Consider the following 17,999-nt stretch of genomic DNA (forward strand, 5'->3'; position numbering starts at 1 on the left):
AAGTGTTGTGATCTGTAAAGGACTGCTAGGCTAAATATTATCTCAGGTGTCATACACCTGCTTAGTTTCTAAGGGTATCCTTCAAGATATGCAAACCATGAAGATCTTCTGTGATGATGCCGTGGTTTATGGATCTGGACATACAGGATTCTGTAGTAATTTTAGGGAAATAAAAAGTTCTATCCGCTGAAAATCTCCATCACTGTACAAAACTGTAAAAGTTTTTTAAAAATCACTTTTAGTTCATGCAGTGCTAAGGATTCATCAGGAATTACTTAATATGACTTTAGACCAGTGTTTTTACTGACTTCCTCTGGGCTACTTATAAAATCTACTGCAAAGATCCTGTGGCATGATGAATTTATTGTCCCAGTGCTATGAAGGGACCTAATGGTATTGTCAAGGTGCAGTTTGTCTCTTTTTGACCAGAGGAATTCTGTGTAACTTCTTTTTTATCTTTACCCTTTTCGCACTTGAAAGATACAGCAAGCAAGCAAGCTAAAACATTTTTAAGGTAACAGGTTTTCTACTGTATAGATCCTGTCTTTAATATAGGGATCACTATTATTTAAATGCCTCTTTGTAGACATGTCAAGACATTCCCCATTCTGCTGTGCTTCCTCACAACTGGGGAACGAGAAGAATCCAGTAGTTATTACCTTCTGCTATTATGCATCTTTAGGTTGAAAGATATGGAGGGAATATCGTGTGACCCCTCCTGCAGGGCAGATAAACCTTCTGTTAGGATTAAAAAAAAAACTATGGAAGGTAGTTTATGAGTAGAACTAGTGCACAGCAAATCTTAAAACAATTGTAGAAATGGTAATGTGCCCAATCATTGAACTACTTGTCTGTTTGGTCCTCTTGCAGAGAAGGCAGGTACAGCAAATAGTGAAATTATTGCAGTTTATGATAGTTTTGTTCTTCGCTCACAGTGTTTTGCCTTCCAAGCAGAGGAACTTGATTGCTCTAAAAGTTAAAGCAATGTCTGATTTTACTACCTGGAAAATAATAATAGTAAAAAAAAATCATAGGAAGTGCTATCAAAGAGCAGAATTGTGTTCTGTTCTTTGAAAGCTTGTTCTTTTTGGAGGTGAGGGTGGGGTGATGGGGAGAAGCTTTAATACCTTAACTGAAAAATAATTACACTGACTATAGATTTAGCTGCTGGATTGACAGAAGCCTGTAAGAAGACTAGTAGCCTCTTAATAAGAATTAGAGGGGATATTGGTAGTTGAGGTCCTTTGGGATCTGGTTATACATGTTGTTTGTTGGAGAGATGTACTGAATTCCTAAAGACTCTCTTGGAGAACTGGTGTTCCAGGAGGAAGCTTAGATTCAAAGAGACATCCCAGGTATCTGATATTCAGAGGCTTGTAAAACCATTGGAAAATACTCTTAAGTAAGTACTTTCAAATACTTTGTGTAAAATGTTTTAACTATTGCTGCTCTTTATATCAGAAGATTTTTAATATTGTTAATATCCCTGCTTTGACTTTTGAACTACAGAGTTGGAGCACTACTGTTACTGACAGCTCATAATGTGTAATGGGAAGACAGTGACTTGTATTTGAACTTTTTTAAGCTCTAGGACAATCTAAAGAACTTTAGACTGTTTTTGTCTACCAGAAATGTTAGTTTTGCTCCATTAAGAGGACATGAAATAATCCCTGCAGTGTGGAGCTTTTCTGTCTGTTGGTTGCAGTTAATATTGACATAAGAGAAAAGGTACCTTGTGATTTGATATGCTTAAGGCCAAGCAGTCCTTGTTAATAGCATCTATTGTCTGTCCAGATATGCAAAATAAAAATCCTGGCTGTATTTATTTTATTACTCAGCTACTCTTTGTTCAAAGCCAAATCTGTTGTTGTGGAAGCAGGCTCATCAGACTGTTCAGGTTATGAATTCTTTTGGTCTGTTTCTGCTCTGTGAGTGATGTCATTTGTGTGGAACCCTGCTTTAAGTAGCAAATGGTTTTAAATCCTGTGCATGCACAGTGGCTCAAACACCTAATATGCTTCTCTTCTCATACTGTTTCTTCATGGGGTCTTTCTCAAAGGAACCTTGGATGATAGGAAATACAGGATGAAAATTTGATGGTTTAGGTTGAGTGAAAGAATACTTTTGCTTTCTAAATTAAGTTCTTGCTTATGGTTTTAAATAGTTTAATGTTCTCTAATCACTTGTTTAAGCTATGTTAGCTTCTAAATGTTAATATTCATCACAGAAGTGAGAGCTTCTAGGGCTGAATCTTACATTTCTTGCTCTGTAGTTTGGACTTCCCCTTTTGAAAGAGACCTGAGAATAAGGCTGCCTTCTCTATGAGCTAGTGGGGGTGGAGGAATCCACGACTGAAATCATACGTTGGTAATTGGAAGGCATTGTAATACTGTTGTCATAGTAACAATGGACTGGAGTGTGAGACAACAGGGCTTTTGTCAAAAGTGACTACAGAAAATGGTTTGGGACGCACTACCATAGCATATACAACTGCAGTGCTCCCTGGTGGACTTTGGCAGAAGGACATGAGGGAAATGGATAAATTTCCATATGTGAAAGATACCTCTTCAGTATATGACATCTGTGTGCAGACAGGTCTTTTGGTAGAATGCAGTCTACAGGAGTTACTGTGTGCTGATGTTTTGTGTCTGTGCACGTGTAGCTATGACAGATGCCTTTTGAAGAAATCTGTCTGAGTAGTGTCAGTCACCCATGTGTACCCAACGAAGAAAGGTCTTGGAGTGCAAGGAACCTTGAAATGAGTGGATCATTGAAGTAAGGTGGAAGTACCCTACCACAATTTTTTTTTTTCGAAGAAAACCAATCACTGAGCTGGATTAATCCTCAGGTTAAATCCTGTTCAGAAATAAAATCAACAGTAAACTTTTTAGAACAGCATGATGCTTTTTACAAATGGGGTGAAAAGAAGCCTTATTTCAGCTGAGAAAGTCTTGTTTGCAGGGTTATGCCAATAAAATGTCTTATCTTTGTATCTGGAGCTAATGGTGCTGGAGGCTTGTAAAGCTTGTCGTGTTACTGTATTGCTTATGGTCCTTAAGGCCATGGTTTGCATTATGGTATTTGTATTGCTAAAATTTAACTGAAATTCAACCTCATGGAAACATTCTATGATTTGAAAGCTGTCTGTCTTTCTGTTAGGTTTGAATTGTATTGACAGTTAATATGTTACAGCCTATCTGTAGGTTTTAGACTTTTTCCCAGTCCTATTTCTTTTTCAAAATTCAAGGTATCAAGAAAACTACTTTTCCCTTGTTGGCTTGCTTGGCACAGGACAAGAAAAGAGTAATTTATTTTACGATGTTCCTTTACAAGTGTTTGTTAAATCTGATGATGTACTGTACTGAACTGTACTGTACTGAAATCTGTACTGATGTTAACTATTAGGAAATTGAGAGGGAGGGGAAGAGGAAGTTGCATATTATTCAGAACAGAGGAACAGAACAGATAGTCCTCTTGCAGGCACAGAAACTGCTTTCAGATGTCCAATACTAGTTTAGAGCAGCTTTCTAAATATCTTGCAGAAATACTTAATCTTATGGGACTGTGCTTCTGATTACTGTAGCAATATCTGCTTTTAGCTTCTCAGCGGAACCATGTGGTCTTAATGCAGTTCATATGCGGTTTATAAACAATCTCTAGATATATGTGTAGATGTTAAAGCATAAATGAGTGAGGCGAATTCCAGCAGAATTCTTGGATGTGTTCTTAGACTAATGGAAAATATTGATTAAAGTATTACTACAGGATATAAAGGTCTTGTTTGTAAAAATGTGTAGGCAATTAAATCTTTCTCATACAGTGAACAAAGGAAGTTGTCTTCTTTTTAATGATGTGGTCTTTCTGCGATGTAAAGCAAGTGTGCAAAATGAACTATGAGTGCTTGAACCCTACTGAAAATACTGAGCACTCGCCTCTTGTTCCAGGTGGTCTTCACCTCAGCCTCTACAAATGCACCATGTTGCTTTGATGAAGGTATTTCTTTCTAGGAGGGGCTTAAGTGTCTGATGTGAATTGTGCTATTTGTGCTGCTGTGTGTAGTCTTCATGTTTTGCTGATGTCTTGTCCAGGCAAGCAGTACTGAGCAGTTCCTTGGTTAAGCACAGTGCTCTTGACCTATCTATGGTATTGGATACAGAACTTACGTGATGAGGGAACTGGCTGCAACAATTTGTTTTTATTTTCTTGTTTGGGGGGTTAATACAAGGATGGCCCAGAACACAGGTGACCCAGGGAAAGAACCCACTCAGACTGATGTAACATGCACCATTCCCTAGCGTGAGACCTACAACACTAACGGTATCTCACCTGACAGACTGACATTTTTGCAGTGTAGAATACTTGCTTGTCAAGGACCTAGTGCTAAATACGTGAAGACTTGCACTGCTCTGTGTCAGTAGGGCATGGTGGTGAGCAGTTTTAGGACTGGAGAAAAAAATGGATATAGCTCTGGGCTTTAAAAATCTACAGCAATGTTACTTTTACATAATAATGTGATCTGAGATAGTTGCTGGGGAAGTTTACAAGAGTGATATATATGGTACTGCTAGCTAGTCAGTTGTTACTAAACTTCTATGTCTGCTTGAACTAAGTATTCTTAGCTTCCTCATTTTATGTCATAAAATGAATTTTTGAGAATACTTTTGTCTTATGGCTAACTCAGCTTCAGCCACAATTTTTTTAGCTGATCAGCTTGGTATTCCTAAGATTTCAGGTGTTACTTGTGTTTCTTAAATATTTGGTAGCTATGTTGTGGACTAATGATGAGCTTACAAAATGAGTGCAAGGTTAAAGTTTTATGCAAAGTATACAAAATTTATTTGGCATGTTGGGATTTCTTTAAAGAGTTTGAGCTCTTAATCACATCAAAATGTCACTCTGTGTGTTCCATATGGTGTGTGACTAGATATGTGAGTTGTGTGCTGTTGAAAGCTGGTAGGCACTGAAATTCACCTCTGGAAAAGGCTGGACTTGTGGAATGTGATAGTTGTTTTGGGCTTTGGTGGTTGGGTTTTTTCCCTGTCTTGTGCTCACCTCACTGAATGGCGGGTTGAGAGCTGCTGCTAGGGCTTGAATCTCTTCAATCCATATTTCTTAAGGTACTAAAAAGAGAAACAGTTTTTGATTATGCACATACCTTTTGTGTTTTGGAAAAATGGTAGATCCAGGACAGATTCTAAGAAACTTTTCAGATTCCTCTGTTGATTCCTACTTCACAAGGGTTAGATTTTGGTGCACTGGCAAATAATGCCTTCTGATAGCCACATAGCTAATTCCACATGCAATCTATAACTTGACTTCCACTAGGACTTTTTTTCCCCCGAACTTCACCTGGAAGAAATGGTTATCCTATGCCAGAGATGGGAATTCATCTTCGGTTTCTCTTAACTCTCCTCAATTCCTTTTCCTCTTAGGATGCTATACGTTGACCTGATTTGCCTCACAGACTGCTTGTGCTTTTCAAGGACTCTGAAAGCGGGGCTCCTAATCTGTCACATGGGATGTCAGGGTTATAGCTGACATTTATTTGAATAAAACTTGAAGTAGAAAGGTGAATTTGTTCAGAGAAAAGTGAAATTGGGACCAAGCAATGAAGACTTGTCCTTAAAGCAGCTTTCGTCTTGGCATACAGATGAAAACATAAATTGCTCAGACAGTAGGGCAGCAATAAAGATTTCTAGCTGTTCAGTAAATAGTATATTTAACCAAATGCTTAGAAACTTAAGTAGTTACAGAATTGTTGCTTGCAAGGAAAAGGATTGTGATTTAGTTGTCGCATAGTGAGTCCTCAACCCATTCCATCTACAAATAGGCTAAATGTTTTTTGTTAGGTTTTTTTTGAAGCTTCTTTGATTAAAGGGTCTTCTGTTCGATTTTGCATGCTAACAACAAGTGAGTTCCAGATGACTTCTTGAACACTCTTAGGTGTGATTCTTAAGACCCTATGTGAAATTGCCACAAAATGAAACTTGGGAGGTTCCTTCCGAACACCAGGAAACACTTTTTACCATCACGGCAACTAATCACAGGTTGCACAGAGAGCTCGTAGGGTTTCCTACCTTGGAGATATTGAAAAGCCATCTGGACAGAGTCCTGGATAACTGGCTATAGGTGGCCCAGCTGCAGCAGGGCAGTTGTTCCAGATGATCTACAGAGGTCCCTTTGACCTTAACCATTCCATGATTCAGTGTGATTCTGTGAAAAAGGAGTGCGTGTTCATGGTTCATGGCTGCAAATAAATGGGATTAAATAAATGCTTATTGTACTGTCTTTCATTTCCTATTAACTCAAAGAAAGTTTTCTGTTTGGTTGTTGGTTTTTTTGGTGACTGAAGCTTCTAGAGTTCTTACATTTTGCAGATTCATTGTGGAACTCCCGAAGTTTCCTTTATATTACACAGCTTTTTGTGCAGATAGTGTTCTTGGGGGAAGTGTTCTATAATGAACACTTGCTGTCTCTGGCGTGATGCAAAAAAAGCCCAAAAACCAAAACAACTGCAGTTACACTTCTAGAAGCTCCCCAGAAGACTTCATTCTGCATAACCTGCATATACTTTTGTCCTCACTGTTAGCCGAAATGAAAAATTTTAACTTAAAAAGTATTACATCCAAAAAAGGAAACAGGAATATTTACTTCATTAAGTTCAGGCAAGATCAAGGCTTTGAATTGCTGTTCATGTAGGCTGAGCAATCTACCAACTCTGGCTCTTTCTCTGAGGGCAGAAGGATATTATCAGCCTGCTGTGCTGCCTACAGGCTCTGGAACTTTCTTCATGTTCTTTCTTTCTATGCATATTTAATTAGAGGGAGGCAGAACTGGTGTACCAGGGAGCAATTCTGTAGTGCTTCCTACGCATAGAAAACTAGTCGTAGTTAAAATCACAGAATGGGTAGGGTTGAAAGGGACCGCTGGAGGTGAATCCAGTCTGACCTCCCTGCTCAAACAGGGTTTCCTAGAGCATGTTGCTCAGGATTGTGTAACTCAGGATGCACCTACTTAGGGGGACACAGTTGAAGGCAATCACTGGGGGACGAAGGAGCCTTTCAAAAAGGTATCTTCTTCCCCTGCTGAAAGAGCTCTTACTGTTGCAATCATACTTGTGGTTTTGGTTGTTTGGTTCAGATGCTTTTCCTCTACTTTGCTTCAGTTAGATAAATCTGATCTCTGGAACATCTACTGCCAATTGAATTCTAGAATGCATTGAAGTCTTTTGTAGTATGTTGAGAGGTAAGGTTACAGTAGGTATATATAGACCGGGAGTCAGGCTGTCTTGCTAAGAGGTTGAAACTTCATTCAGCAAAGTCTGAAAGTAAACAACGAAAAGACTGAGACAAAAGAGTCTTTTTGAAAAATCAGAGTTTGCAAGAAAATGGAATAAAGTCCTTTTAAAGTGATGCTTTGTAATATTCTTTTTGTCTAGATCCTTCTCCCTTCAAAACAAACAAGCAAAAAGTTGGTACTGGGAGACCTTGTTCGTGATACTTCTTTGCTTTCCTATTGCTGCCTTGAAACCTATTTCTGTGAATTGCTCACTTAAGCTGAAGGAACCTGACCTCTAAGCAGTCTCCATTTCATCTTTTACTGGGCCTCTGCTCAATTTGGTATTGCATCCTATTACTGTAGGAACTGGTGCCATTTCTGCAACACATGGATGCATGAGAACCTGCCTTTCACAGATCAGATCTATGTCTGTAAAGGGAGATGTTTGATATGGCTATCCTCGACCTTGATGGACCAAATGGTCATTTCAGCTACAAAGCAAGAAATGCCTCTGCTAAGAGAACCATATTCCAAGCTGTCTGTGTGTATATTGATGCCCCCAGCAGCTGCTGCTATTGTTTTTCTAATGACAAGGTAACGGAAGCGTGCAAGCAGTTCCTGTGTTTTTATCTAGATTATACCACATTTGGCCAAAGTACCCCTTTTTTTACTAGAGGTAGCTTTCTTCTACTTGGAAATAACCATTTAAACCATGTATTTGTATAAATTTTAAAACTCTATCTCCAAGAACTGGCCTGAAGGATTACAATCGTAGCATGGTTTGAGTTGGAAGGGGCCTTTAAAGATCATGTAGTTCACCTCCCCTGCCACAGGTAGGGATAATGTTACCTAGATCAGGTTGCTCAAAGCCCTGGGTAACCTGACCTTGAACACTTCTAGTGATGGGTATCTACAGCTTCTCTGGACAACTTGTTCCAGCCTATCAGAAGTTCAGGCAGATGCTGATAAAAGCTCTTTTGTAGCTTTTCCTTTGTCAACTGATGCAGTCACTCCATCAAAGAAGGCTACCAAATTAGGCATGATTTGCTCTTTCTGTCTCTAGGCAACTCCCTATATTCCATGTGTCTTCTGGGAGGATCTGTTCCATGATTTAGCTGGGTGTGGAGGTGAGGCTGCTTGGTTGGTAGTTCCCAAGGTCCTCCTTTTTACCTTTTTTAAAAATGAGTGTGGCATTTTCCTTTTTCCAGTCACTGGGGTTTTGCCTGACTGCCATGACTTCTCAGTTTTATTGAGCATGGCTCAACATCAACCAGTTCCCTCAGGACCCTGGGATACATCTCACTGGGTCCCATGGACTGATTCATGTTCAGGTATCTCAGAAGGTTTAATGGTCTTGAACCTTCAACCTTTAGTTTCCCTTATAATGGACATAATTACATTCTATAGTCCCTGCCTTGAGGTTCAGGGAATTGAGAGATGTGGGAAGAGAGATTACTGTTGAAAACCAAGGTAAAAAAAAAACCAGTTGAGTACCTACCAGCCTTTCCATATCAGTTGTTACTACTTCTCATGTCTTACTTATCAAGGGGGGTATGTTTACTTTAATCTTCCTTTTTCTAGCCAGTGTTCCTGTAGAAACCCTTATTATTTTCATCCTATGCCAAATTCAGCTCTAACTGTGCCTTAGTTTTCCTGATCCCACTTGTACACACCTGGGTAGCATCCCTCTAATCTCAGCCTATATGTCCCTGGTTCCTGTGCCTGTGCATTTCCTTCTCATACTGTAGTTTGACCAGGAGGTCCTTAGCATCTCCTACTTTTCTTGCTTGAGTTCTTACCTGTGGAATTGAGACCTCCTGATCTCTAAGAAAAATGTCCTTAAGGGGCTACCAACTTTGTTCAGCTCCTTTGTCTCTCAGGGCACTTCCCCAGGGAGTCCCATCCATTAATTCATTAAACAACCGAGAGTGCCCTCTTGAAATCTGGAGTCCTTACTCTATTCTTCACCTGGTCCATACCCCTCATGCCACCAGGGCCTGACCACTGCAGCTCAGTCTGCCACCAATCTTGACATCCCTAAATAGTTCATCTGTATTGGTAGGCAACAGGTCTAATAATGCCTCCCCTCTAATTGCACTGTCTGTCACCTGGATTAAGAAATTATCCTGAGCACACTACAAGAGTCTCCTAGACCGCTTATAGCTTACTGTGCCACTTTTCCAGCAGATGTCAGGGTGATTGAAGCCCCCCAGCAGGATCAGAGCCTGCAAGCATAACACCTCCTGTAGTTGAAGTAAGAACTCTTTTTATCAGTAAACTCCCCTTGATCAGGTAGCCGGTAGTAAATACCAGCCATGAGGTTTCCTTTGTTGGCTTGGCCCCTAATTTTTACCCATAAGGTCTCAACTTGTTCATTCCTGTTTTTCCAAGGCGGCTCTCTAGAGGCAATCTATTTTTTTATATTTTATTTTATTTTTACATGGAGGGTAACCACCTGCTTTTCCTTCCTTGCCTGTGCCTCCTGAACAGTTTTTAGCTGTTGATTGCAGTGCTCCAGTTGTGTCATCCTTCCCACGATATATCAGTGATAGCAATTAGATCATAGCTTTTTCCAGCTGCAAAGTGGCTTCCAGCTCCTCATGTTTGATACCCGTGCTCTGTTCATTGGTAGAGGCACTTCAGCTGTGTCAGTGACCTTGTCACCTTCTTGGAGGACCATGCACTAATTCCTTTGAGGCATTTCACAAGTGTTTCCCCCTTGGTTCCTAATATATAAGCAGTCCCTGACTTTTTACTGTTTCTTAAAACTGTCAGTTTTTCCCCTCTACTTGTCTGCTGCTTTCTCCTGCTGTCAGAACTCTTATTTCTGTCTAGGCTATTGGAGAACACCATTCTAATTCCCTTAGAAATTTTTTGTTTCAGCATAGTGGAGCCTAGCGTTGCTTTTGTAAGCTTTTGCTTCATACTATTGCAGTTGACGTATTTGTCTCTTGCTTTGTCTGGCCCCAACAAAGAACAAAACCAACATGCTGGTCCATTGGGAACAAACCCTTGTCTGGGAAACTGGGATACCCTGAACAAGGAAAGTAGAGAAGGCAAAATGATGGGAAGTGCTTGCAGCTGACACTAAACCACCAGGGCTTTGGCTGGTAATGCTAGATATACTCTTAATTAGAAACACAAAATGATCCTTTTCAACTCCTGTCACCAGCACGTGTTCCTGTACCATAGTTTCTTGTGCCACCCAGAGCATGCCATGTCATTGCATGAGGAAGTGGACTGGGCAAGTGATCACTTTTCTAATTTACCTTGTTGCCTGACCAAACATTTGCAGCTGCCCAAAGCACAGGGGTGGGCACGGTGATTCTGCCGGTGTGGTCTGGGTGAAACAGATTGCCCAGAGAGGTTGTGGAGTCTCCTTCTCTGAAGATGCTCAAAGCCATCTGGACACAATCCTAAGTAAAGTGCTCTAGGGGACCCTGCTGGAGTAGAGAGGTTGGACCTGATGACCCACTGTGGTCCCTCGAACCTGACCCGTTCTGTGATTCTGTGAAACTATAGCCTGTGAAAGTGCTGTTTTGCAGGGGAGCAGCTTTACAGTTCTTTGCATTCCTTTTTTTTTTTTTCCTTTGCTATTGTAAAGGTTCTTCTGTTTTTTGCTTGAAGAGTTGTCTGTTCTCATCATACTAGAGATGCTCCTTATTCCCCTGAAGCTAGGTGGTTGGAGTCGCCTTACTTCCCTTCTAGCTAAGCACTGTTTTGCATGTCCCCTTTGTCCCAGGAGCATTCTCTGCTTAGTGAGGTCCTTAACCTTTGCCTCAGAAAAAGCAGCTCTCAACCTGGAAAAGTCCACTCCAGTTTGTCACCTGAGCAATAAAACCCTATACAGCAACTCAGTAATGCAGGTCTTTGAAGTCTTCATCAGTTAACTGTCTGCAGACACCTTTGTTGCTGGAGATTCAGTTTTCTGCAACTTTTCCTTACATGAACAGCCTGCACCCATGAGCATTTCTACTGTATTTCTCCCCAAATTCCCTTTGGGATTTAATTGCACCCTGCCCTTATTTTTCATTTTTGCTTCATACTCCTTCATGTTTGTCATTCTCCTAGCCAATGCATTCCTATCCTGTCCCTGATCTGCCACCTGGCTGTCATGTCTTCTTACCAATGAACTAGCTATCTGCAGTGCTCCTGGATATGTCTGGTTATTGGCTCTACCCTATTCTGATTCTGAACCACATCCTTAGGTGTGCTTAGCCTCTCTTCTCCACAATCCTCTCTTCATTCAGCTTTGATGGTTTTCACTATAGAGGGACAGTCAAGAGCATAGGACCTGCTTCTCTCTTTTTTTTTTTCCCCAACTCCTCTTGACTGAGCTGGCAGTGGTGTTTGAGGCCGTGCATGTCATCAGGTCTAGTAGTGATACTTAAACCTTTATAGCTCTTTGCAGCCTCTGTAGTGATACTGCCTCTCATGTTTTCACCTTGTAATTCCGGTGGCTGATGAATATAGCCTTTTTCTTAATCACAAGGCCAAGTCTGAGTTTGCTTACAGAGGCAGAGGTTAATCAGTGATACAGTTGTGGTTAATGTTATTAACTGTATCTCATCTATTCAATTTTATGAAGCTAAGAGTTGGGTGCTACAACTTTTGTTATATAGGGCCATTTAGCAAGAAGGCTTATGTATCTGGTTAACTTGCCAAAATGGAATTATGGACTCTCAATTAAGGAAGTATAGTATCTAGGCAGAAAACTTGCTCTTGTAAAAAGAGAAAAGCTTCAAAACCTCAGTGGTTTGATTTACATTTACAGGTAGCTAGGGGAGAAGATGAATTTAGCATTGGCTGAAAAAAATTAATGCTTTGGATTCCAGTGTGGTTTGTCTAGATGTTTTTGGAATGTGGAGGTGAATGAGCACATCATATTTCTCGTCAAGTATAACTTGGAAACATGTCCTACAAGGGACTTGTACTGAGAGGTGTGTGTGTTCCTGGGACCTAAGGTTAGTGAGAGACTGACCTGCCCCAAAGGTGTCCTTTAGGGAGATGGAAGATAGTGCCTATGTTGTAGGTCAAAAGGAGGCCTTATTCTTAGGCTTCTTTCTCTGTACCTTGATTCTTTGGGAGTAAGTAGATAAAGCTACAGTAAAATGGTTTGAAAAGGATCTTTGAAGCTCTTCTCCAGAAGTTGGAGTTTAAAAGGGGGAAGAAAGAATATATACTAAAGCTGAGATAGCTAGAAGGGACCACAAGCGCAAGGCAATGGGACACAGTGATAAAATAACAGGGGAGAGAAGAGGCAGTGGTAGAGCTGTGAGGAACACTGGAAATGTAATTAAAAGCAGTAGGCAGCTTTAAGTACAGATGCTTCTGGAAGGTTTGCCTGTTGTTCCTACATTTTTCACTCAGCAGTCAAAAGTTTGGATGTGCCCTTTTTTTCGTATTTGCGTGCTTCTGATTCAAAACCAAATGTGAACTTTTCCATCAGCATTCCTGTAAGGATAGTCAGGAAGCTGTGGATGTTGGGCCTAGAGAAGTCATAACCGAACTATTCTGATCTTTGTGCCTAATATTGAAACAAATTTATTTTTTTCCCATTCTATTTATGTTTTTCAATGAAAAGTGTTTTCCTCTGGTGGACTTTTAACTGAGGCAGTATGAAGGAGGAAGGACTAAGTACCTGAGTGCTGTTTTCTGTGTACAAAAACTTTTTTCTGTTGTTTTAGATTTTAAAAACTTACTTGTCACTTGTTGATGTATACCTACCAGAGAAGTCTTTGCCATACCTTGTTGCTGAAAATGTGAAGGTTGAAACTGCTAAAAGTAGAAATGTTTGTTCTTGGTGGGTTTATAATTTGACAGCCAAGTGAGGTTGTGTTGGTTAACTTCACAGTTCAAAATACCTCTGCCAGGAGGCTGTGAGCCAATTCTAGTTTTCATCCTGCTGTAGTGAGTCGGTAGTAATCTGAAATGATTAGTGGTTGTATTATATACTCTGTGCAATACAGTAACTTTTTTTTTTTGTTAATGTGGGAAGAATATGGCCTTTCTTGTCTCTAGCACTGATCTGGTATAATAGCAGTGTAATTAAATAAGGCATTTCAGATGGTATGTGAAGATCAGAAACTGAAGTATTTTAGCAGTTGCAGTGAGGATAAAAATACAACTCTGAACCAGTCCAGGTTTGTACTATAGTTAAACTTACAGGACTTTGAGGTCCATATGCAGTATGAAGATACAGTAAAAAGAAGAGCTTCTTTATACTCTTTGTACAAAGTGGTCTGTAGAATAGGCAGGGATAGCCAGGTAATGGTATTGCTAGATCATTAAGGATGCTACCTGCAGTACAGAAAAATACACCTCAATGTCCCCATTGTCAGGAGGAAATAAACCAGCGTATCCAAATATGGTAATTAACAAAGTTCCAGGAGTTAATTTTTGTGCACAGCATCCTTACACTTAGCTGTTAACAGCAGTTTCTTAACATAAGCTATTTGCACATTCCCTTTTCAGGCCACTCAGAAACTGTCCTCTAAAACCAGTGTGCAGTGTTTGAAATCCAAAATAGCTACAATTAGTTAGAATGGCTTGTTCTGCTGTGTTTCTTTATAGAAGGAATGTTTTTTTCCCACACAGGAGATCTATCTTGACATTTTTACACATCCCCAGTGTACTGAAAAGGAAATTTAGAGAGGCACACTGTGTCTAGATCTCAAATACCCTGTGGTTAGAAGAGACTTTGTATTGGGCTAAAGCGTTAAAGGTTTTGAACACGCAGGAGAACATTCAATTAGAAGCTACCTGTGGTTTGCCAGGTATAGAAGTACAGCTGTGTTACACCGATAGGCTAAACATCAAATGCCAGATTTCTCTCATTAGTTCTTGTTGATGACAACATTGCTCACTGGGATACTCTTGTGTGTGATTATGTACTTAAAAAGTATGGAAAGGTTAGAATCAAATAGTCAGTAGAGGAAATGCAAGAGTAAGATTGCTTTTGTGACCTGCGTTTTCTTCCTTTATTCATATGCATTCTAATACAGTCTTTATTTATACGATTGGTTTCTTCTCGCAAGATGCCATTGCCTTCATTTCACAGGGTTTCTAGAGCTGAATCTGTAGGACCATACCCTTGGCTGTTGGAGAGGCTGGAAGGGTTATGTCAAGTGGGATGAGTGATTGCAGAGACAAGAAGGATAAGTCTCATAGTTACAGCAATTGAGTTCTGATAGGTTCTTTTCCTGAACTTAGTTTGACCACTTTAAGTGTATGTTCCACAGGCTGTCAGTAATTCAAGGTGTTTGCACGCAACCAGCTTAAGACTTTTTAGTAAATTTTTAATGTAGTTGTCTAGGGTTTTAAAAAACTAAAAACCAGACACGGAAATTGTATGTTGTAAGCCATGCCCAAACCCTTCATGGTTCATTTACATGTATGAACAGGTTACATAGACTGCATAATCCTTTGTCATTTTAGCCAGGAGAGGAGCTAAAAGCAGTACTGTGGTGTCGTAGCAGGGATGTGCTCTTGGTTTGTTTGCTCAGGACTGAAGAATCAAGAGACTTGAAAACATGTACTTCAGTTTTAACACTGGGCTCAGGCCGTTGCAGATCCCTTTGAGATTTATACACCTGTTACCTCTTGTTTTTCAAAGTCACCTTTCTTGCCCTAACCTACCTCAACTTGGCTTCACATGCTAGCCCAAACCTCCAAACCGTGGTTAGATCCCAATCATTCCTCTCTTCTGGTCTTTCTTCATGGACTCTTTATCTGCGCTATTATCTTTTCCCCTGCCACATCTTTTTCAGTTTTCTCCCCCAGCTCTTTGTCCCAGACCTTTTGGTGTGTGAATCCTTCTTTGCTTTCTCATCCAGTGCTGTGCTATTTCGTCATTTTGTACTAGCTGCTTTCTCTTGATAGACACTTAGTTGCTGGTACCCTCTTTTAGGGTCTTACTCTTACCCTGATGCCTCTTGGGACAAATGGCTTCCCTCTCCCCAGGTATATAAATTCACTGGTAGGGTCCAAGAGAATAGAGACAGAATATACTGAGTCTGTCTCTCCATACTTAGTTCCTGTACTTTCTACTGTCCTGTTTGCCTCTTCCTGCTGGAATGTGCCTGAGTGGCTTGAGAGGCTGGCTCAGTCTCAAACCTGGCTGTGAGTAAGATCTCGAAGGGGGTGGTAGCATGTATGGCACAGATGGTATCTTCAGAAACGTAGGTGCCAGAGCCTAACAAGATTCTGTAAGCACGTGCTAGCTATTTTTTCCCCCATTTTGATGTTTTTGTCTTGACGTGGGGGGAAAAAACCCACCACCAAACAAAAAACCAGCAAAGCCCAATCTTCCTACTTGAGTCTTCTTTCAAAAACATCAGACAAAGCATAAAATAAGTCAATTTACTTCACTGAAACACCAAACTTCTCCAAAAGTTCAACTTAGGGGCAAGCATGTAGCATTGCATCCTGTAAGCTAAATATATGAAATTTGGCAATCTTAAAAGAATTTACAGTCAGAAATGTATAAGAAAAGAGGTTTGAATAAAAACAATACTACCAGTTAAATTTTTAATTTAGAAAAAAGTATATTTCTGACAAGTGTTTTGCTGATTAAAGTGAAATACATATACATATATATATATAATATAATATCAGTAATTACTTTGTTCTGAATTGGTTATGGTTTTTTCCTGCAGAATCCTGTCTATGAAGTGTTTTTGCACCCTTAGTTACAAAAAGTGTTTGCAAGTATTTCTTTGTCTTGACTTCTTCAGTCCCTCTATATCTCAACAGATGTATTTATAAGAGTAACCATAAATATCTGCTGGTTTTTATTACTTGTCTCCTTCACCTTGAGTCTCTGTGTATTGTCCTGTTTTTCACACTGGTACAAAACTAGTGCGTAGCTGTTGCTCTGAATTTGTAATATGTTGTGCTTATTTTGCATGACATTTGCGCCCTTTTTTGTCAGCCCTCTAATGTTACCATGGGCTTTGTTTTCCAATTCTGTAGGAAATGCATTGATATTGAGATGGTGATCTGAATTTCTTTATGTTGTTCCTGATCAAAAGAGTTTACAGATGAAATACTGGTTTTTCTAAATGAGATTTTCTAGTTGATGATAATTTACTGTATCAGTGCCTTCCTATCCATATGGCGCATATTGCATTCTAAGCATTTTTATATACTTGAACTTTTATGTGTTTATAGGCTTAGTAGGGACAAGAAACACCAGTGAGAATAATAGCCCCTGAACATCCAGTCTGCAGGGTACCGGGTTACACATCTTACCTTATTTGTTACAGTTTTTGAAGGTGAGCCAGTGTGCCATGGTTAAGATTTTCTGGGCAAGTGATGAACCACTGGAAGACTGGGGTATTACTGATTTACAGAGGCGGAGTGACTTGAGATATTCAGCAGGAAAAGGAGCAGGAGTGGTAACAAGCAGCAGTAGTGGTAGTAAAGGCAGAAGCAGGTTCCTCAGCAGACTTCCCAGCGTGAGTCAGTGACTGCACAGCATACCAGCTATAGCTGTCAGGAGGAACCCAAACCCGAGTATTGCAAGAGATTCAGGGTTTATGTTTACCATGCGAAGTCATGTGGTCTTACTCTGTCTTAACTTGCCAACTTAACCTTAGTCTGGAGAAGATCCTTTGCTGCAGTGCTTAACAAAAAAAAAAAAAAAGGGGGAAAAAAAGAGAGAGAGAAAAAAAAAAAAAACCCAGAAGGAAAAACAAAGAAAACTGTGCAATGTGTGTTTATGCCTACATCATGCCGAGGAGACAATTAACAGTAAATAACCTGTGTATACCTGAGGTAAGATACTGTTTCTGCTTTCCCTGCACAGTGCTGCTGCAGCACGGAGCTGATCCAAACATTCGGAACACCGATGGGAAATCTGCGCTGGATCTGGCAGACCCTTCAGCAAAAGCTGTACTCACGGGTAAGATACATACATCTCTCAGCAGCGTTACCTGTAGTTCATTTTGTGTGTATAAGTTCAGCTTCCTAAGACCCTTCTGCCTTTTCAGGTTTTCTGTTGTGTAAGAGCATTTTAAAACTGTCTTTTACCAGGTTTCGTGTTGATGTAACTGTCATTAATCTGCTGTGCTGCTATAGGTTTGCTTATTCTACTTATGCTAATGCTGTAATTTTCTATTATAACATCATTCATTATTTACTGTGTTTCCTGTTTTTTTTTCTTTTTAAATGATACCCAATAAACAGATTGAATAGGAGCCCCTAACCCTTTAAAAACCCCCAAAATCAGGTCAATTGTTTTAAGACCTTCACTGTTGAGCAAGCAAGGACGTTTGTGTAACTATAAAAGTACCTGTGATCTGAAAGACAACCTGCTACTGATTGCAGAGATCAATAATTACATTATATTTTGCTGCAGATTCACATGCTACCCTTTCCTTCCTCTTCTTCATTAGTCATTTTGGGTAGAACCCTTTCTCATCCATCAATTTTTTTCCTTTTTAGAGACTATTAGCTGCAAAACAATGTTTCATGAAAATATCCTAGAGATATAACTTTGCTTTTACAGAGCTTTGATTTTTTATAAATTAACTGTTGTAGCATACCGGTAAGCATGAAAAGTATAATATAGTAGCCTGTCAAATTTATTTCAAGAAATACATGGTCCTCTGTGCTGATTTTGACATCTAGGAAATAATGTTTAGAACAAAGTGATATTGGATTTTAAAATATATACAATTAGATTTATAGAGAGGGATTCAGCAACTGAGGTTCATTTG

At 39.8% G+C, this 17,999-nt stretch overlaps 1 protein-coding gene and 2 long non-coding RNA genes across 5 annotated transcripts in view; 2 read left to right on the forward strand and 1 right to left on the reverse strand.

Moving 5' to 3' along the window:
* The window catches only part of TNKS (tankyrase), a 136,800-nt gene that overhangs the window by 16,316 nt on the left and 102,485 nt on the right, over positions 1 to 17,999 (forward strand). For both annotated transcript variants that reach the window (XM_032685098.1, XM_032685100.1), the window contains exon 3: positions 17,087 to 17,182. In XM_032685098.1, coding sequence (XP_032540989.1) covers positions 17,087 to 17,182 — 96 coding nt within the window. The remainder of the gene's footprint in view (positions 1 to 17,086; positions 17,183 to 17,999) is intronic.
* On the reverse strand, positions 1,942 to 2,341 carry LOC116785495. Its single transcript, XR_004356566.1, has 2 exons — positions 2,257 to 2,341; positions 1,942 to 2,063 (listed from the first exon to the last, which is right to left on the reverse strand). It is a non-coding gene; the product is annotated as an uncharacterized LOC116785495 (long non-coding RNA).
* On the forward strand, positions 2,270 to 5,521 carry LOC116785494. Of its 2 annotated transcripts, XR_004356564.1 has the most exons (4): positions 2,270 to 2,570; positions 2,663 to 2,775; positions 3,945 to 3,993; positions 5,433 to 5,521. It is a non-coding gene; the product is annotated as an uncharacterized LOC116785494 (long non-coding RNA). The 2 variants fall into 2 exon arrangements; XR_004356565.1 differs by lacking the exon at positions 3,945 to 3,993 and having other exon boundaries at positions 5,433 to 5,519.

This window comes from Chiroxiphia lanceolata, chromosome 4, assembly GCF_009829145.1.
Source record: "Chiroxiphia lanceolata isolate bChiLan1 chromosome 4, bChiLan1.pri, whole genome shotgun sequence".
Lineage (NCBI taxonomy): Eukaryota > Metazoa > Chordata > Aves > Passeriformes > Pipridae > Chiroxiphia > Chiroxiphia lanceolata.